This window comes from Poecilia formosa, unplaced genomic scaffold (assembly GCF_000485575.1).
Source record: "Poecilia formosa unplaced genomic scaffold, Poecilia_formosa-5.1.2 Scaffold145, whole genome shotgun sequence".
Taxonomy (NCBI): Eukaryota; Metazoa; Chordata; class Actinopteri; order Cyprinodontiformes; family Poeciliidae; genus Poecilia; species Poecilia formosa.
The window spans coordinates 247,481-267,988 of NW_006800084.1; the positions used below are offsets into that span (position 1 = coordinate 247,481).

Here is a 20,508-nt window from a genome sequence, read left to right on the forward strand (position 1 = left end):
AGACTGGAGACCTTTGTTATCCAGTCTTTGGTAGAAGTCAAAAAAGAGAGAAAAATGATAAACCATACTAATGGAAAATATTGAGCTATTTTTAATGTATCATTTGATTAATTGATTTATTGCTCATTGCAACAGGCCTAACCATCAGTTTATGATCTTGGGTTATCTGGCGGTAGTAGCTCAAGTGGTAGGAGTTCCTCCCATGACAGTGGGTTGCCAGGTTGGACCCTTGCTCTGTCGGTCTGTTGTGGTGTCCTTGGGCAAGGCACTACTAGTGTTTACACAGTGCAGCCAATTGCATGGATTCTGTCAGTCTGCTAGACATGCAAACTCTTTGCAGAAAAGACCCCTGCCTGAGATTTTAACCTGATTGCTGCTGGGCAGCAGTGCTACCAACTGTGTCACCATGCAGTCCACACTCTGGTTACACCACAGGATAATGGTGCAAAGTACACAAGCAAGTCATAATGAATGTTTTAGAGAGTCCTAGTCAAAGTCTGGACTTGAATCTGATTGAGACACTGTGGCAAAACCTTAAACAAGCTGTTCTTATTCAAAACCATAATTTGCAGCTAAATTCAAGAAACTATGCAAAAACAGAGTGGGTCAACAGTGATCATTGCTGGTCATCAAAAATGCTTGTTGGCAGTTGTGGCACAACTGTAATTAGGTTTAATTTTTTGTATTTACTCAAGTTTATTTCATTCAATTTTAAAAGTTGTTTGATTTAAGAAAAAAAAAAGCTGTTAAGAAGACAACACGAATCTGTAAACAAATAATTGTATGTCAACAGGTTCATTCTACCAGCAGACTTTAACCTTAACCCAGTTTTTATTTATATTTCACCCATGGATTTCATTGAAACCCATATTTCATGCTCATTGCTTGTGGCTCAGCTGCTTCCTCCTTCACCGTGCTTTGTGAACGTTTTCACCTCAAAAGCTATGCTTTTGCTCGCATGCTTTGGTTTCTCTGTCACTGGAGAAGTCGAGTCTATTCTTGTTAGCATAGACCCTCAGGCCAAGCCGTTCCACAAAAAATGCAGCAATGCTCCGTCTTGCTGTGCACAGCTTTTACAAGGTGGAGCAAATATTTCACAAGCTCCACACTACTCTGTTTGCAAAGAGCCATGGTTTCATTGGCAGGCGGCCCAAATCACTTCACACCACATTCAGTCATTTTCACGCTGAATTAAATGCAAGCTAAGAACATTTTCTTGTGACTTATTTAGAATTTAGTTTCTGCATGCTCCTTTCTATATGGCCACCTGGAAGTGTAATTGGGCAGGTACAATTTAATCACGTTCACATTGTTTGTAAAGGCTTCAGCCCAAGGCCACGCCTGAAATGTTCCTTCAGAATCATTAGCACTGCTGTGACTAAACTCTGACTGCACAGACAGAATGTGAATTTTAATTTCAGCTATTTCTGAGTATAGAAAAAAAAAAGCATGAAAAGACTACATGTTTCCTGATTTTATGTTTTTGTTCCACTGTCTGAATGTATTAATGCATTATAAAGCCTGGCTATGACAGAAATCGCTGCCATAAATTAATCATTCTCTTCTGTAATTGCAGTTGGTCTGCAAAAGTATGGGATTTTCACTAGAATTATGTTTGGACCCTAGATACACGATGTGGTATTAACCAGTAAGACAAATATGCTCACTTTACCCCACCTTATTTAGTTAAAAAAAAATCAAGTTCAACTCAAATCTTAAAAAACAAAAACAAACAAAAAAAATGTTTTATTTACTCAATTTGTAGTTCTTTACGAAGCATGCTATGGTGTAAGGTGCACATTGTGGCTACAGAATACACAAATGACTACAAATGTCGTACTACAGCATCTTAAAAGAACAATAATTCTGGTTCAGCTCTTATAAATAAAATTACAGACACAACATCACATGTGCAACAATTATTTCGAGCATGTAAAATGGTCCATGTCCCAGGTGTAGGCTGTTATAAAAAGTTGCAACACAGTGTTCTTCTGTTTTATTGCCTCTTAGGAATCATCATCCTTAATCTGAGTCTAAAGTCTGGTGTATCCTGTGTAGAGTAACTCCTTATTAATACATTTGTTTGGACTTCAAAGTCACTGTGCTTCAATTCAAGTTTTACCAATACCAACCCTACTTGCTTGGGTCACTGCTCACATCGACAGTATAACTGTCATCAAACGGATGACTCCAAAATTTTGGATCTGTTGCTCTTCGGTGGGAGGCTCTTTATTGTCGTATTTGAAGTGGTCTGTGAGCTGTCTGTTTGCAGTTTGTGAAATAGTCTGGTCCCGTGGTGCCAAGCTGTCGACTTTCGCTTGAAGGAGCTTTGAATTGTCTCTGAAGTGAAGTAGTAAACCACCGGATCGAAGCAGCAGTTGGTCACTGCTATGCAGAGAGCTATGGGGTAAATAGTCCTGACCACATCCTCTGCATGGCACCCCTGTAAGACTTTGGTGCGCACCATCGCGTAGAAGATGAGATTAACGTTGTACGGAATGAAACAGAAGCAGAATATGAGCAGATGCACGACGACCATCCTCAAGATCTTCGCCTTGTTGAGGCTCCCCCCGCGGTTGATGGTTTGAGGATTCTTCAGTGTCCGTAACACCATCACCGAGCAAAATATGTTGAGCATCAGTGGTAGGATGAAACCCACGGTCTCAATAAAAACCACCACCTTCCACAATTCAGCCTTCCACTGTTTTTTCGAGTAGTTTTCGAAGCAGAACTTTGACTCGTTAGAACTGGTGTTTTTATCTGAGGTGGTGTCCAGGAGTAGCCCAGTGGGTATACTTCCAGAGAGAACCACTACCCACACCCCTAAGCAGGCCAGCTTGGCATTCCTCTTTGTGCGGATGCTCCGGGATTGGAATGGGTGCACAATGGCTAGAAAGCGGTCCATGCTGATGCAGGTGAGGAAGAGGATGCTGCCGTACATGTTGGTATAGAACAGGGAAACTGAGATCTTGCAGAGGACGTCGCCAAACACCCAGTTTTGTTTGATGAAGTACACAATCCGAAAAGGCAGGCTTAGGACGAAGAGGATGTCCGAGACCACGAGGTTCATCATGTATGTGGTGGTCTCATTCCGTACTTTCAGTGTACAAAGAAAGATGTAGGAAGCTATTATGTTGAATAAAAGTCCCACTGCAAACACCAGGCTGAAGACCACGCTGTACAGAGGGTACTTGAAGTCATCATTTTTCTCACAGCTGCTGTTGTTCATGTTTAGATCCTGCTTGTCAGATTAAAATCTTCAAAAATATAATTCAGTCTTTGCCCTTAATTTTTTCTCTTAATCATATGTTCAACAGGCAGGAAAAAGCTTCAGCTATGCAAATTACCTTCTTTTGTCTTCCAGAGTCTTTTATTTTCTCTTTGTGAAATTGTCCACTTGGAAAAAAAGAAAAAATAATAAGTTTGGTGTCCTCTTCACCGTCTCTCTCAGTACACTGGTTTAATCCCTTTAGAAAGAAGAATCATATGTTTCTCGTCAGCTCTGAACAGTCGAGTGGCTCTTCCCCTCTCGTGTTCTTCCGTCTGTTCCTCCAGCCGCCCTGAGGGCACATGACGATTGTTCACTCTGCTCTTGGTTTACTGTAAATCAGAAAATCTCACAGCTGTCTGCACACATGTAGCTCACAGGAGGAACTGGTTGGACGGTTGAGTTAGGGCGGGGAGGAGCCTTCACCTGGAGCCAAAGTCCACCCTCTGATACTGGGTTTTGCATGACGCTAATAAGCGCTGACACATTTGGAAACTTAACATTTGCATCCATCACAATCAGTTGTGTCTGTGTTATCACAAAGATAAGGTCGTGCTTTAGTTTTTTTTTTATCAGAAGGAAAGTATACAAATGTGTTGTCTGAAGACATTTTAACCAAATTACTTACTCAGCCTGCTGAAAGTTTGACTGTAATGGTATAGAAATGCATCACTTCATGTTACTGAAGCCACAAAACACTCTGTGCTTTTGAAATTTAAGTGATGTCAGCAAGGCGTGACATGTACCAGTGGCATGTCGGTGCTGGTTGGAGCTATTTCTGTTACCACATGCTAAACCTCGACTTCCTTTTTATGATTTTTATGATGCTCTAGTTTTATACTGTAGTGGTGCATAATAATAATACCATAATTCTCTAACTAAACTAATGTTCTTAATGAAATTACCAAGTGTTAAAGCTCGGCCGTGGGTGGACATGGACTTACCTGTGTCAATGCACACACAGTTGGGAGTGTCTTGTGTCAACATGGTAGGAGAAGCAGATGTTTTTCAGGATTTTCCCCAGAAAACTCATTCATCCAGCGGCTCGTCGCATTTGAGTTAAAAAAATGTGCCAGGAAATTTGAAAATATTTCTTGATAATTATGTGTTATTGGAAGATTAATACCTAAACACCAACTATAAAGTCTTAAAAAGTGCAAACGTTTAAAAAAAAAACTTAAATAAGCAATGCTAAGCCTGGCGGGGGCACAAGTAAAGCCTGGTGGCCCGCCAGGCTGATAGTACCCTGAGGGAAACCCTGTTTTCTATTCATAGATATCTATGAGTTGCTTTTTTTTTAAATAAAAATTTTGCAAGGGAAATTTGTTTTTGTCCAACTTATCATGATGACTGATATTGAACTAAGGTGCAAATAAAAATACATGCTACATCAAATCTGAAGGGTTGAGTGTAGCTTTTTGTTCAGGTAAGTCCACTTGTAACACTTGTATTTGTGAATTAATTAAAAATCAAAGTACGTGAATATGGTAGCATCATGCTTGTGGGGTATGTAACTAAAGTTGGTGGAACGACAAAGAAAGACTTCCTCCAAAATCTTAAAAATCACTTCAGATCATTGCTTGGGACTAAAACTAGTCCCAAAACTAGGACACTTTAGATATGTCCTAGTTTTGGGACTAGTTTTAGTTATAAAATATTTATATAACTTACCTAAGTTATAAAATATTTGTGAACTTTGTGGCAAATAAACCAACTAATTTAAATAAACTACCATTTCTTTCCGTAACAGTAGTCCAGCATCATACCAGCATCATATCACAGGTATTGTTGCCAGCAACAACACCCATTAAAGGTTTGGTTGCTTTGAAGATCTTGAACTCTATCAAAGTACATGGAGACACAAAGCTTTTGCTTGTGGTGCGCTTTGTTCCCCAAACAATTTATCAGGTCATTACATAACACTTATACAGAGAGCAGAGCTTTAACAGACGGTGAGTAAATATTCTTTGATCACATGCAGGAAAATTTTAGAGCAGCACTGACTTTCTCCTTTAGATGAACAGGTGTGAGATGCATTAATCAGTGTGGAGAGCAGTGAACAAGATGCACATGCACAAAGTCTGAGGTAAATGTCTGTGTCTTTGCAGGGCTCTCCGCTGTTTGAGCTTCTGAATCAGGAGCATGCGAGCGCAGCAGCGGAGCCGGTGGAGAGTCCAGCCAGTTTCAGCCAGCCGCTGCAGCACAGCCACACCGCCGCTGACCTGTACGTTGTCACGCTACCCATCTGATTTTGACTTCTTGTGAAACGTAGAAAACGTTTCAGCTATTGCAAAACCACTATGAGTCACAAACGTCATTGTAGGGGTTGGTCGATTCCATGAATCATAATGAGATTCCTCTCCACATAGCGTTGAAGCTTTATCAGTGTTTAGATTATCATTAAAGTGGAAAGTTCCTGGACTCCGTGTTGCTAGTTTGACAGACTCCTCCCTCTGCTCTCTGTATTGCATGTTGCAGATATCTCACACCAACACGCCCAGGCTCGCGGGTCTTGCCTCCTGATTCCCCGACCACGCCTCCCCGGCAGCCCGCCGCTTCTCAGTCCACCTCCCAGGCGCCCTGCCAAGCTCCGAGGCAGCCAAAGTCGAACTCCCTCAGTCTGTTCTATAAAAAATGTAAGATGCGTTTCAGTCGTTCTGATCGTTCTTTTATAGGGATGGCTGTGGTACTGCCTCCTTGACAAATGCTAACATATCACCTGAGTTCATGTAGGAAAGGGGTGATTCCAGAATCCAGCCATTAAAACTGATCAATAGATATGAACTTACGCTCATCTCAAATCTTTTTATAAAGAAAATTTTAAAAGGCGATACCCCATTCAATTCTTTGGTTGTATTATGACTTGATGTAAAAAGTTGAATACAAATCGTTTATTTGTTAAACACTGTAGCTGCTAATTTAACACACTGATTGCCTCCTATCACCCACTTTTCTCCTATCTCTTATTTATTTATTTTACTTTTATTTGTAGTGTACCGCCTGGCCTATACAAGGCTAAAGACTCTCTGCTCATATCTGCTGTCCTCTCACCCTGAGCTGGAGCCCATAATATGGACCCTGTTTCAGTACACCCTGCAGCACGAGTATGAGCTGATGAGAGACCGCCACCTGGACCAGGTACTAAAACAAACTGAAGTTCCCATTATTTCGCTTTCCTAGGTGCTTTCATCTTTCTCCAACTTCTGTGTTTTTTTTTTTTTTTCTTTGTCAGCTGATGATGTCGGCCATGTACGCCATATGCAAAGTGAAGAGTGTCGACCTGCGCTTCAAGTCCATCGTCTCGGCCTACAAGAACATGACTAACACCAACCAGGAGGTGAAGCAGCCTGACAAAACATTCCACGCTGCTGACGCAAACCGGTTTAAAGTTCAAATTACGACAAACTAAACCCGCCACCGTTTCTCCGACTTCTGCAGACCTTCAAGAACGTGCTGATCGCCGAGGGCCACTACGACTCCATCATTGTCTTCTACAACCAAGTGTTCATGCAGAAGTTGAAAACGAATATCCTGCAACACGCGTCCATCAGGGTGAGGCGTCGCAAGTTACAATTACAGCAGTTTTTATAAAAAGTAATTTCAGAAACGTCGGTGCTTATTAAAGGTCACTACTTTCACTTTTTGCAGCCGCCTCCCCTTTCTCCAATACCTCAAATCCCTCGCAGCCCATACAAGTTACCCAACTCTCCTCTGCGTGTGCCTGGGAGCAACAACGTCTACATCTCCCCTCTGAGAAACTCCCGCATGTCCCCGGGTATCATGACTCCTCGCTCCAGGTCAGTCCTACCCTTTTGTCTGTTAATTTAATATGACCCACTCTAAATACAGACAGCGCTTTTAACGCATTTCTGTATTTTGCCTTTGCAGAATGTTGGTGTCCATCGGTGAATCATTTGGAGTGAGTACTAGTAGTTATCAGATTTAGAGGCTGCAAAAAGCAAATACTCGGGTGGAGATTTAGCTTCAAGTTGATGAAATCTGACTGAACCTTAGGTGTTTTGGGGAAAAGAATGGGCAGACATTACAGTTTGTAGATGTGCTGTAAGAGCAGTGGAAGTCCTTTCTACAAAGAACTGACTCTTAAGGTTTAACCTAAAGAAAGACGCCCTTTGAAGATTAATAAAAAAGTTTGAAAAACTGTGTCCTTTTCCTTTACAATGATGTACTACTTTGTGTTGGCCTATAAGATAAAATGTCAACGCAAAAGTTTGTGATAAGATGTGAAAAGTTTCAAAGTATCTTTTGTAAGGCACTGTAATATTCACTGTAAACCAGTGAAAGAAAAATTACACCACCAGTTATTTTCTATCAGCTCCATTAAGATGATATTAAGGTACGCAGGAAGCATTGTGCAAAAGGTTAACAATGTTTGTTTGTGAAGTTTGAGCGTGTCCAGTAATTGATTAATTTCTACAAATACTGTTTGAATTTGTCGCAATGAACACCCGGACATATCGTGATGAGATTTCAAGTCCATATCGCCCAGATCTTGATGACAACTGTGCAGTCGGTTGAATTTCCCTCTCTGGTTTGGTCTCTTCCGTTCCTGCAGCTGGGCAATCGCTTCCAGAAGATCAACCAGATGGTCAACAGCAGCGAACGCTCCCACAAGAGAGCGATGGACCAAAGCGCCGCCATCAAGCCTCTGAAGAAGCTGCGCTTTGACGTGGACGGGCAGGACGAAGCAGACGGCAGGTTGGTGTCGAATACTTTAGCCAGGGCTTTACTAATGAGACACTGTCATGTTTTATAATTCCTAACCAAAACGTATTGTTGTACATTTGTGAATAAAATAAGAAAGGATTTTTTTTTTTTCCAGTCTAAATGTTTTGTGTTAGATCATGAAATGACAATTCCTGTGTTTTGGAACCAATTAAATATCAAGTTTGTCAAAGGATTCAAAGTGCATTTCAGCTGAGTTTGTTTGTTTTTATGCAGCAAACCTGGAGGGGATTCGACCCTGATACAGAAACTTACAGAGATGAGTGAGTGAAAGTGGCTACCGGTTTCCATTTCTGCTTTTGTTTGTTAAAGCCTGTGTGTTTTTGTAGCACTTTGGTTTGTTTTGTTTGTTCATGAAGTGTGCTTTCCATTTCCTCAGGCTCCACTTGGAGTCGCATGCATGAGCAGAAGATGAAGGAGGAGCCCGAAACGAGGGATGAGCCACAGTAAAGCCTGCCAGGCCCACCTGCACTGTTTGTCACTAACACTTCTGTTAGTTCACACATTAAGTGGAACATGCAGTTGCTCTGTACATTTAATAATGTGTTTTAGTTTTTATTTAACTTTGAGGATGCAGAAGACTTCCTTTGCGCTTTGTGTTTAGGCTTTAAGTAATTTTTATTACAGGATTTTTATTGTTGCTCTTTTGGACTTTGATATTTCCAAAGAACACTTTTTTAGTTTTAGGAGTGTTGTTGGTTATTTGCCGTTGAGGAAGTCATTGTTTCCCCTCATGGATCTTCAGTATATCAACACAACATGATGCTTTTTTTTTAATAGCAAAAGCCTTAATTATGATTCAACATTTCTAGTGTTAAATTATGGCTATTGTCTGCACAGTAGGAGTAAATGTTTTGGCTGTGCTTATTTTTTTTTTTTTTTTTTTTTTTGCTTTTGCTCAAGTGGCTTGGAGATTAAGCTGAACTTGATTGGTGCTCTGATATTTATCAAGCTGTGCTTATTTTTTTTTTTTTTTTTTTTTTTTTCCCAATCAAATCCTAACATGAGAAAACTGGACACAGCAGGGGGCGGGGGGTTCACATGGCCAATATGGATCACTGGCCGGGGTGGTTTTCTGTCACGGTGTAGCACAAACACAGAAATAAAAAAAAAAAAGGATAATTTTGATCTAAAGTTTTGCACCAAACAAGTTTCTACATTCAGATTTTCTAAGACACTGGTTTTTGATTTTTTTGGCATTCATGTCTTTCACAACAGGAAGTCAGCCATGATGAACAAAGGACACAAAATATTTATTTGTGGCCTGAAATGTAAAATTTTCTAATGATGGTTTTTTGTTTTTTTTAATTCTTAGAACAATACAGATCAAATGCAAAAATCTCCAATATGATTTAAACTCTTGTATTAGTCTTTACACTTGTAATTTTTGGAAATAGAAGTAAAAGCTCCAGAAAAGGTGAGAAGTTCATCACTGATCATGTGTAGCGAGAGCATAGAGCAGAATGTTGTGTAAAGATAAATGTGTTTATAGTTTAATCTATTTAGTAGATTCCAGTAAACCAAACGGAAGAAAACAACCTTCAAGTTCTGACTCCATCTGTTTTTCATTTGTCGAAAGCAGTTTTTTTTTTTTTTTTTCTTCTGCTGTTGCAAGATGGTTAAACTGATTATTGGGGGGAAAAATGTTGCTCATCTGATTTGATTTGATTTCTGTTTTTTGTTTTTTTCTTGAAATACAAAATCTTTCAAACTTTTAAAGCCTTTTTCTTTTCTTTTGTCAATGTACCTTATTTTAAAGTTTTCCAAGAGTCTTTACTTCCTTCAAACTGAAACATTTTACCTTTTTTTTTTTTTTTTTTTGATAGTCTCTTCCTGTAAGACCTCAGACACGGTTTTGACCTTTAAGAGTATTCATTTAAAATAATTTCATTTATTTAGACTTTAGCTTCTTTATGCTTTTCTCACTTTAACTCTGTATCTTATTTTACATTTAAACCCCCAAAGTTATGGATTGGATTAGGAGCTCATTATGTAATTTCTGCTGCATGAATTCATATTTGCAGGTGGCAGGAGTCCATCAGGCTTCCCTTTTAGATAAAACTGTAGTGTCATCAGTTGAACGATAAACCACTTCCTCCTTTAGTAACCGTACTTAGATTGAAATGTATCGCTTTAAATTTAGAGTGGAGAGAAAACTGACTCTTAGCTGATTATTATTTAAACCCCAATCAATGCATCAATAATTTATCATTATTATTACAATTGTATTAGACACAAATTTCAGGTTGTTTTGTTTTATGGACTGATGCAATTTTATTTCCTAACTAAACTACCAGAGTCAATACCAGGTAGAATCCACTGCTGCTGTGTTTTGGGGCAGCTCTCTTCCTGTTCTCTTCACTTATAGACCAAAATTGTTGCCTATCCATCTTTGGATTCAGATTCAGATGGGCAACAATTCCCCCTCATAGCTTCTCCTGCGCTGACGTGTCCCTTCTGGTTGCTTCTCTGGACTTGCCAGTTTAGGTGGTCCTGACTTGTGTCTCCATCTTCTTTCCATTTTGGAATGGTAAAGTGAATGAAGGCTCGATCAGTTGGCATATGGCGTAACCTCAATTTGCTTCATCTTTCTCCACAATGTTTTCGAAACATTTAATGACTTTATAGTAGAGCTATGTTTTTTTACAGGAAGAAGAGTAGACAGAGTGACTATGATGGGTAACTTCCAAAGCCAATTGGTTGCACCAGATATTTTTAGGGATATCGGAGTAAATGGGGACGAATTCACAATTAAGTATCCATAATAAGAAAAATGTTTGCTTTTTCTTAACCTGTTTGACCTTTCATAAAGTGGACTGAATGTTGAGAAAACGGGCAAATTAATTAGTGAATCTTCAACTGTGAGGTGCTTGTTTATCCAGGGTGCTTTGTGCTTCCTGCTCCTCATCTGGGGAGCAACAGTGACAGCCGCTTTAATTGTCCTGTGGTGCTGTTACTAATGGGGAGACCAGGGATAATTCCTGTTTGAAACAGTTTGCTTTCAGCCCAGCCAAGCATGAAATACTTTAACCAGGTTACATTTTAATTGGCCCTGGCCCCGGGGACATTCAGTTTTGTTATTGAGTTTATGGAAGATGATGAATCCATCTAGTCAGGCGGTAGCACATGATCGCCACAGTGCTCAGTTCGCTGATTGAAAGTGAACATACCAGTCTATTGGTATCTTTCACCTCCATCTCTGAAGCTCAAAATAGTTGGTGGATGTCTGCTTCATGTCTCCAAAGACTGGTCAGGATTTCGCTTTAGGATCACAACGTTAAAGAGTGGATTGGTTTGTCATCAAGAATGGAAAACCTCACGGTGAGTCCCTTTATATTTATGTGCTTTACAGAATGGGCAATCGCAAGGAGAAAAGGGTAGATTCCTGTCTCGTTTTCCTTTTTAAGAAGCAACACGTCAATCGATTCTAACTTTATCAAGGCTAATCGGAAAACTTTGCTTCACTTGCATGAAATATTAGCTGTTGAATTCACTGTTCATTTGTGACTAGATGGTAACTCGCTTGTGTTGTTCCACAGCCAGAGCAATGGCGAGAGATCATGAACAAGAAGATGCGCTTCCCTCCGGAGCTGCTCAACGCCATTCAGGAGGGAAAAATAGAGCTGTTGTGTGGGCTGCTGAGGACTGGGGATGGCATCATTCGCCAGCTGGATGAATCGGAGGACCGCCAGTGGAGGGAGGCTCTCAACCTCTCCATCCGCCTGGGCAATGAGGATGCCATGGATGCCCTTCTGCAGGGAGTCAAGTTTGACTTCCGGCAGATTCACGAGGCTCTGCTGGTGGCTGTGGACACAAACCAGCCCAAGGTGGTGAAACGCCTGTTGGACCGCCTGGACCAGGAGAAAGGCAACAAGATGGACGTACGATCCTTCTCTCAAGCCATCTTTGACCGGTCCATTGACAACTCACAGTTTGCCCCTGGTGTCACACCTCTGACCCTTGCCTGTCAGAAAGATCTTTATGAAATAGTCACCATGCTCACTCAGAAAGGCCATGGCATCCCCTGGCCTCATAAGATATCCTGTGCCTGTCTGGAGTGTCGCAACGGCCGGCAGTACGACCTGCTCAAGTTCTCCTTGTCTCGCATCAACACCTACCGTGGCATCGCCAGCCGGGCCTATCTGTCCGTCACCTCCAGCGACGCCATGCTCAGCGCCTTCAGTCTCAGCAGAGAGCTCCGCAAGCTGTCCCAAAAAGAGCCCGAATTTAAGGTGCCCTCTTAAAAATTTCCTCATTTTTTTTGGTTCGTCACACATAAATGCATCACATCAGACAAATATAATCCTAGTAAATAAAAAAGCATTTTACAAATTAGGATTTTGCATACTGGGAGAAAAAACACTATCCAAATCACTATGGCTCTTTGTGGAAAATGTGGGTATAGCAACGATGGCAGGAACTCGCAATCAGTCTGTAAGATTGTTGTGGCAAAATTTTGTCCCAGTTGATTTTGGCATGTTAAAGTCATGCCAAAGAATCTTAATTGGATTTAAGTCTGGACTTTGAATAAACCATCCTAAAACATTCATTTTGGAGCCATTCAGGGTTGGACTTGAGACTGTGCTTTGGCCCTGCTGCGTAACCCAGAAAGGCTTGAGCTTATGGTCACAAACTGATGGTTGACCGTTGGTCCCAAAATGTTATAAATGGTTTCACAACCCGTTCCAGACTGTTTGGTGCCTACATGTCTTCAGATCTGAACATCATGTCTTGCCTTTTAGTTTTGCCTACAGGTTGTATTCAAGTGGCTTCTTGGTTCAACATGTCTTTCTGTAATTAAGCCTGGGTGTGGCTTGTGGTATAAACACAGCATGGTTAATTAATAATTTATCAAGGTTGACTATCCCTTTTCCACATAGAGCCATCTCATCGTTTGAAAACTTACAAGATTAATATTTTTGTCTCTCATTCTCTCTTTATTTGAGCTTAAAAAAAATAAGCAAAACAAAAATACTACAAGAGCCAAATACTTCTTGCATATCACTGTTTGTCTCTGTTTAGTTGGAAAAACAAATTGTTTCTCCTGCAGCCTCAGTACCTGGGCCTGGAGCAGCTCTGTCAGGAGTTTGCCGTTGAGTTACTGGGCATGTGCCGTAACCAGAGCGAAGTCACCACGATCCTGAACAGCTGTGGAGACGAGAGCCAGGACGCTTTGGACGAGGAAGCCTTTGAGGAGGGAATCCCCAACCTGTCACGGCTGAGGCTCGCAGTCAACTACAGCCAGAAGCAGGTGGGCAGATTGGGACGCGGTTAGCTCCATGTGCAAAAAAACTCTTATTTACCTTAATAACCTTAATTCTCTCTCTGTGTTTGTTAGTTTGTGGCCCATCCGATCTGCCAGCAGGTTCTTTCTTCCATCTGGTGTGGAAACCTGGCAGGGTGGAGGGGCAGCAGGACGGTCTGGAAGCTCCTCGTCTCTGTTGGGATCTTCTTAACCATGCCTTTTCTTTGCCTCGTCTACTGGATAGCCCCAAAGTCGAAGGTCGGATAAAAATCGCTAACATATCTTGCAGAGTCTTAAGACGAGAAGTGACAGATATTATATGTGGTTTACGCTCAATAGTCCTCTTGTTTTTCCTGCAGGCGGGAAAAATGATTAGAATCCCTGTGATCAAGTTTCTGCTTCATTCTGCGTCGTACCTGTGGTTTCTCATCACGTTACTCGGAGAATCCATAACTATGGAGATGTATCGAGACAAATTTGCGTCCCGTCAGCAGAATATTTTGCACAGCTCATTCCACATGGTGTGGGTGGTTGGTAGGTCCAGTCTGTCAGGTTTAACATGAACGAATACCGCCAGGCTAACTGGAACATCATTTCTTTCACACAGGATTCTTCTGGTACGAGTGTAAGGAAGTCTGGATTGAGGGCTTGCGAAGCTACTTCCTGGACTGGTGGAACTGCTTGGACATGATGGTGTTGAGCATGTACTTGGCATCCTTTGCCTTACGCGTGCTCATCATGCTCAAAGGTCACTTCCTGTGCCACGATCAGAGCAACAGTGACGAGTGCATCTACTTTACTCAGACTGGTGAGGAAATGGCGCCAAGTTACTCATCTAAAGTGCTTTGGGGAAACATATTTCAACTTGTAAAACTTTTTCGCATTTTGGAACGTCACAACAAACCCCAATGCATTTAAAAAATAAATAACATAATTGTGCACATGGAAATGTAAAAAGTGTGAGGTGTATTCATATTCACCTTGCGTGAATCACCTTTGAGTGTAATTATAGCTGGAAGTCTCTCGGCTTGTTTATCAGTTTTGCTAAAGTAGATAGTGAATGTTTTGCTAATTTTAGATCTTCAAAATAGCTCAGGCTCTGTCAGATCATAACTGGCTTTCACAGAACAACTTTATCTTTGATAAAATTTTGCTTAGATTGTCTCTTATTTAATAATTTGGTGACTTCTAAAGGGATTGTCATGCATGCACTGGATTTTAATTAGAGGTTTTAGACTAAAGAAAACCAAATAGAAATGATCAGACATGTGTTTTATTTGTTTTTGAAAAATGTTTAAAACAGCATAATCGTCCTCTCATAATCATCTGTGCCAACGGATCACATCAAATCACAATAAGAAGCATTGAAATACAATTGTAACGTAAAGTTTTAGAGGTATAAATACTTTTACAAGGCACCGCGAAACGATTCTAAAAGGTTTTTTGTCATCCTCGACCTCTTTGTGATTATGTACAAGTCCGTGACGACTGGCGCCAGGAGGACCCTCAGCTCATCTCCGAGGTGCTGTTTGCAGTAACCAGCATGCTGAGCTTCACCCGGTTGGCCTACATCCTGCCGGCCCACGAGTCGCTGGGAACGCTGCAGATCTCCATAGGGAAGATGATTGACGACATGATGAGGTGACGGCATTGCTACATCTGGATATTCGCGCAGCTCAGAGGGGGGGACTCGAATCACATGAACAAGCTTCGCTCTTTCACAGATTCATGTTTATACTGATGATCATCGGGACGGCCTTCCTCTGTGGCATCAACAATGTCTACGTTCCTTACGTCATCTCTCCACATCTCGGCAGGTGAGAACATGATCTGATCAGGTTTACTATAGAAGTAGTGATGATATGAACACAGTAGCATGAGCCTGATTTGCATCGTATCTGCTGCGGTTTTCTTGCAAACATTTCCAAAGCAATGTTGTCATAAAAACAATCTCATTTTGATGATGCTTCCCAACTTTACCGCAGGTTTAACGAGACCTTCAACTTCTTGTTCTGGACCATGTTTGGTGTGGCCAACCAGGACTACGTGGATATGCCGCAGTTTGTTTTGGCGGAGTTTGTAGGACGGATCCTGTACGGCATCTTCACCCTCGTTATCGTCATTGTCCTGCTCAACATGCTGATTGCCATGATTACGAACTCCTTTCAGAAGATCGAGGTGCGGAGCAACAGGCCTTCTGTGGCTGTGTTTCGTAGAAGACGAAGGTCAAAGGTCCTTTGTGTGATTTCAGGACGATGCAGATGTGGAGTGGAAATTTGCCCGGTCTAAACTGTACCTGAGCTACTTCAGAGAGGGCCTCACCATGCCTGTGCCTTTCAATATCATCCCTTCTCCCAAAGCTGTGTTTTACGTCCTGAGGTGAGCTCACATCTTCCACAACACTTTACATGTTTTTGTTTTGCTTTTAATGCTGGACTTTTTTGTGTGTTTGTTTTGTAATTTTCTGAAATTGTATTCAAGGGGGATTTTTAAACGTCTCTGCTGTTGCTGCAACTTTAACTCGGAGCAAAAATACCCTCCTATAGCCTCTATGGTAAGAGTGTGTTTGGTGCTAATCGCTTTCTACGTTGCTTTAAGAATGCGTTAGACTAAATGTTTTCTTTGGAAAAAGTCTAACGACAAAGGAACGGAGGACAACCTGCCTTACCGACAGCAGGTGATCAGAGCTCTGGTGCAGCGCTACATCGAGTCAGCGCGCAGGGAGTTTGAGGAGACCAAGAGGAAAGGTAACAAACTCATTATGTAAACACAGTTAAGTTGCTATAATATGGTCTGTGAGACGTAGAATAATACCAGTGTTTTACAGTACGAAAAGCAAAGTATCACACTTTGTGCAAGTTGCATATGTTATGACAGTAGGTTGCATCTTCTGATTGGTTTAAGTAGAGAGGAGGGACTGTGCCAATTTGCTAATGTAATGTTTTAGAGACGCAAACGAAAGGGGGAAGACGCATAGTGCAATATTTTTCATACATAAATCTCTGATGTGGTCACTAGTTAATAAAAACAGCAAGCACTTTGATATAACATAATCAAAGAAACTTGAAAAATAAATGGAAAGAAACACAGCAGATAGCAGCGAGTGGTAGAAATAATTAAGACTTAAAGAGCAAACATTGGTAATGTTAATTTTTTTTTTTACTTTCTTTTGGGTTTGGCATCGTAGTTCATGATAGTTAATTCTTGTGCTCAAATTCAAGAAATTGGGAAAAAGTGTTAATTAAAAGAGAAAAAAAACCACAAAACTAATGTTATTGTTAGGATTCTGGGAGATCCAATCTCTGATCTAGTCCTGACCAGCATCGTTTCCAACACCAGTACATTTATCTCTACAAAGTCAGAAACTCAGCAGAATACTTTATAATGGTGCCCTAGTTTCAACATGTTATTCAGATTGAATAAGTTGTACTAAGCTAATGCTTCACATGTGGAGGGAGAAGTAAAAACACTGACGACCAATCAGACGGTAGCCGCAGTCAAACACAATATTGTGTATTTGGCATAGACTGGAAGGACAGTTAGATGCCTCATGCCTTTTTTTTTTTAATTGGAAATCAAGATTGCTCACTCCAGCTTCTGTTTTCCAATAAGTGATGACACATCAGTGGTGAAATTTAACTGCCGTGCTTTTCAACCTATTTCCGTTTGGTCTTTAATATTTTCAGTTCAGATTAAGCTAAGAACTCTTTGCTGTAGATTTTAATGAACTGATAATTAATTTCAGATATCGAAAAGTTTCCCTGTCAACACTCCAACCAGGAGCTTAGACTATAAATTGTTCCATGAATATAGTTTGTAACAAGGCAGACTGTTCCCATCCTCCTAAGCCTGGAGGGGGCAGTGTTCACGATTTCCTCCAACATCTCCACAATTTTAATTCATCAAGCCATCACGTAGTTTTTCCGCTTCAGCTCAATTCAGTGCATCCCATATTTAGGCCTGGGAACAATGAGCTTATTTAAGACGAATGTTAAAACATTAACATGCATTCGTGGATGCTCTGAAACCCGTGTCCGGTAACAAGGAGGTTATTCTGAGTCTGTGCTGGGATTTTAACTCGGGGAAAATGTTCTGTTCTAACGTGGGGACTCATGAGAGCCCAAAGATCACATCAGTTTTGTGGTTTATCTTGTGTGTAGAAATTAATTAGGATTCCCAGAATCCGCCAAGATGTTTTGTTCCAAGAAACCAACCAGTTCTGTGCCGTTTGGTAACTGGATTTTTCTGTTGTTTTTTAATTGTCCACATGATGTCTTGTAAAACATTGCGACGTCCCGCCTGCAGCTTCCTTCGACTGTAAACAACTTCTCTAATAATGTTTATAACATTGCTGTGACCATCTTTAAAATAATTTATATTCGGCAAAAAACATGTTCTTAGTGTATTTAGAGATTGCTTTTGTACATCATAGATCTGACAAAGAACTGACAACTTTGATTTGCCACATCATAATTTGATTTAAACTGTTTATTCATCATTATTTTAGGTTTTAAATAAAACAAAATTAAATGTTTTATGGTTGGTGGATCCCGTATATGAGGCTAGACTGCCATTTAAGCTGCTAAACCTTCTGTTTTCTGAAACCTCCCAAAACAAATCTAGAGGTTTGAATCTGGAAAAGTATCAAATTCGTAAATTAAAGATGTGTTGGAACCTTGAAATTAAATCACAGTGATCAACAGCAACCTTAATTTACGATGCTTACAGTGTGAAGCCTGCATAATCAAATATCCATAGTGTTAGCCTTTCCTATTAAAGGAGAGTTTCCCACTAAACTTAATTGCCGCTAGCAAACCCAATTACTGTGATGTGATTTGTGTTTTCTCCCATTAGATATCGGTAACCGAATCACAGAGCTGAACAAGGCGGTCTCCAGGATGCATCTGGAAATGAAAGGGATCCAGCAGCTTCTGATGACCGACGGACACGCTGCAAACGACGCGCTGACCAAGGACGGTTCTTCTGTGCTGGGGAAATACATCATCGGTGCCAAGAATAACTTCAGAGGTTTTAACACCAGGCAAGATGACAAAAGCACATCGCTTAAAGTGACAGTTCACCAGAAAGAGGAAGGGGCCGATGAAAGGAAGGCCGATTCGGAGGCGCGGCAGGACACAGATGCACAATTGGATCAGGTGGATGAAAATGAAGAAGAATTGGATAAGGCGGCAGACTGCGAGGTGGTGAAAATGGAAGAGGGAAGAGCGAAAACAGAGCCGGGGGATTGGAAAGAAACTGAACATGCAGAGCTTGTAGAAGTAAACAAAGATGATGATGGAGTGAAAGAGGACCTCTCAGAAGGGACGGGTCTTATTAGAGTAGAAGAAACGGTGAAAGTCGAGAGTGTACAGGGCAAGGAGGATAAAAGGGAAGGAGAGATTGAGCCCCAGGTGACAGAAAATCCCACAGAGATCAGACCTGAACACGCAGAGAGCAGCAAAAGCAGTTTTGAAACAACGGATGCGAAGAAAATGATAAACAAGTTCAATAACATGGAGCTGAAAGAAAAACCAGACGAGGCAGGATGGATGAAGGGAAAGAAGTGCGAGGGTAATGTTGTGGAAAGGTCTCGCGTAACCAAGGGGGACGAGAAAACCGGAAACAAGAAAGCGATTCAGTCTCCAACAGGGAGCAGCGGCTCCAACGACACCGGCTTTGGTTCACAGGAAGGGGAAGGATCGATTGACGGCACACCAGTAAAACCATGACGGGTCTCTGATAACCGGAAAATTTGAGAAGTTTAAAAAGAAAAAAGGCTCAGTAGATAAATATCACTGTACATACAGATATTTTCAGCTGTAAGACTGTATATAGCCTACATTTGTATAGACTAATGCATAAAAAAGTAACCTGAAGTGCAGCTAAGCAGGGATTTGACCCAAAAGAGGACACAGGTTCACACAGAAAGCAAATTATAATCCTATTTATCACTAACATTTTATATTCTGGGCAGAAATTTTTTTTTATTTACAATATTGTTGCTGAAAACTGCAATTGTAATAATGACTGAACATTATTTTTGAAATGTCTCTTCTTTAGTTAGCATTTCATAATCCTCCCCACCGCTTCCCATGAGCCTCAGCATCTCAGCCGCTGCGGAAAGAAACCTGCTCTGGGCATTAAAGGAAGTCAGATCTGTTCAACATTCAACATATTTTCAGTGTCAACGCACGACACTAAAAATATTAACTGCGATCTGATAAATCCCTGGTTTCTGTACATTTAAGGTTAGATTTACATTATTGGTAAATACAAACCATTAACTTTGAAACCCTAAAACTAATATAAGGAGTACTTTCTTTTTATTATGACTTCTTTTTATTATGACTTCTTCTTATAAGCATTCAATTAAGATGCTAAGGCTAATCTGCCAATGACGTCTGAACAGTAAGTTGTTTCTCTGCCATTAGCAAATTTATCAGCACGTCCACAGGGATGAAAATCCAACTAAATCATTTCGTTTTTGGTTTCTGGAACAAATTGTTGAATGATTTTTACACTAGTTGCACTGAATTAGTTTACAGCTTTTTTTGTTATAACCAACAACCTTGTTAAAACTTTACTATATGTAGATTTTCTATTGTGAAGTCTGTTTACCTGCCGAATTAACAGTAACAGCAGATTAGTGTTGAATAAAGATTGAAAGGTACCAGTTAGGCCAATAAAAGTTGTCACCATTTCAACTGTAAGATGGCATGATGTTTTTTGGGGGGTTTTTTTCCTGAAGACCGTTCCCTTAAAGGTTCCTTATTGGTGAAAGATTTGAATATAATTGGTTTCTGGTTTTGTTTGAAATGAAATGAAATGTGTTTCTTCCCCGTTAACTGGGCTGTAACTTATCAGATGACTGGGTTCACAGATATGTTCCTTCACTTTCTTTTCATTAAGCGGGTTTTCTGTAGTTTTTGCAACAGTGTGAAAGATGCAGGTCCCTGCTTGTTTAGCACCGTTTTCCCCTCCGGGGCATGAACCAGCAAACGGAGTCATTAATCTCTCACCTGCTGCGTCATTTGTCCCAGGGCACATTACGTTCTCCTTCACTGGAAAAACACTTGCGATATTACCTTATATATTTTCGTTGGATAAGAAACATATTCTGTTTCCATTCGATTTGTTTCATGTCAGCCTTGGTTTAGTCGGTTCAAACCAACTCAAAATGTTTTTAACATTGTGTTTTTATAATCATTGGATCAGGAGGCATCCTGGTGTAGAGCAGCTGCCAAAAATATCT

The 20,508-nt window shown here is 40.7% G+C and overlaps 3 protein-coding genes across 3 annotated transcripts in view; 2 read left to right on the forward strand and 1 right to left on the reverse strand.

Moving 5' to 3' along the window:
* The window catches only part of rb1 (retinoblastoma 1), a 23,687-nt gene extending 15,004 nt beyond the window's left edge, over positions 1-8,683 (forward strand). The window contains exons 18-27 of the mRNA XM_007563126.2: positions 5,377-5,492; positions 5,747-5,904; positions 6,261-6,406; positions 6,501-6,605; positions 6,707-6,820; positions 6,917-7,065; positions 7,157-7,187; positions 7,842-7,984; positions 8,228-8,274; positions 8,391-8,683. Coding sequence (XP_007563188.1) covers positions 5,377-5,492; positions 5,747-5,904; positions 6,261-6,406; positions 6,501-6,605; positions 6,707-6,820; positions 6,917-7,065; positions 7,157-7,187; positions 7,842-7,984; positions 8,228-8,274; positions 8,391-8,461 — 1,080 coding nt within the window. The 3' untranslated portion in view covers positions 8,462-8,683. The remainder of the gene's footprint in view (positions 1-5,376; positions 5,493-5,746; positions 5,905-6,260; positions 6,407-6,500; positions 6,606-6,706; positions 6,821-6,916; positions 7,066-7,156; positions 7,188-7,841; positions 7,985-8,227; positions 8,275-8,390) is intronic.
* On the reverse strand, positions 1,709-14,455 carry lpar6b (lysophosphatidic acid receptor 6b). The gene is made up of 2 exons (XM_007563125.2): positions 14,443-14,455; positions 1,709-3,584 (listed from the first exon to the last, which is right to left on the reverse strand). The coding sequence occupies exon 2, from the start codon at positions 3,227-3,229 to the stop codon at positions 2,177-2,179; it is 1,053 nt and encodes a 350-aa protein (XP_007563187.1). The 5' UTR covers positions 3,230-3,584; positions 14,443-14,455; the 3' UTR covers positions 1,709-2,176.
* LOC103145621 (short transient receptor potential channel 2-like) lies at positions 9,843-19,989 on the forward strand. Its single transcript, XM_007563127.2, has 13 exons — positions 9,843-11,332; positions 11,551-12,243; positions 13,062-13,262; positions 13,350-13,514; positions 13,616-13,790; positions 13,864-14,064; positions 14,735-14,897; positions 14,981-15,073; positions 15,242-15,434; positions 15,508-15,635; positions 15,738-15,810; positions 15,889-16,003; positions 18,111-19,989. The coding sequence occupies exons 1-13, from the start codon at positions 11,318-11,320 to the stop codon at positions 18,983-18,985; spliced, it is 3,090 nt and encodes a 1,029-aa protein (XP_007563189.1). The 5' UTR covers positions 9,843-11,317; the 3' UTR covers positions 18,986-19,989.
* The last annotated feature ends 519 nt before the right edge of the window (positions 19,990-20,508 follow it).

What these genes read in the sequence shown, in the direction of transcription:
- LOC103145621 (XM_007563127.2), top strand. An exon ending in CATCTACTTTACTCAGACTG is followed by an intron (nt 14,065 to 14,734) that starts GTGAGGAAATGG and finishes ATTATGTACAAG; the next exon opens with TCCGTGACGACTGGCGCCAG. An exon ending in ACTCCTTTCAGAAGATCGAG is followed by an intron (nt 15,435 to 15,507) that starts GTGCGGAGCAAC and finishes GTGTGATTTCAG; the next exon opens with GACGATGCAGATGTGGAGTG.
- lpar6b (XM_007563125.2), bottom strand. Translation starts at nt 3,229, where the DNA reads ATGAACAACAGCAGCTGTGAGAAAAATGATGACTTCAAGTACCCTCTG.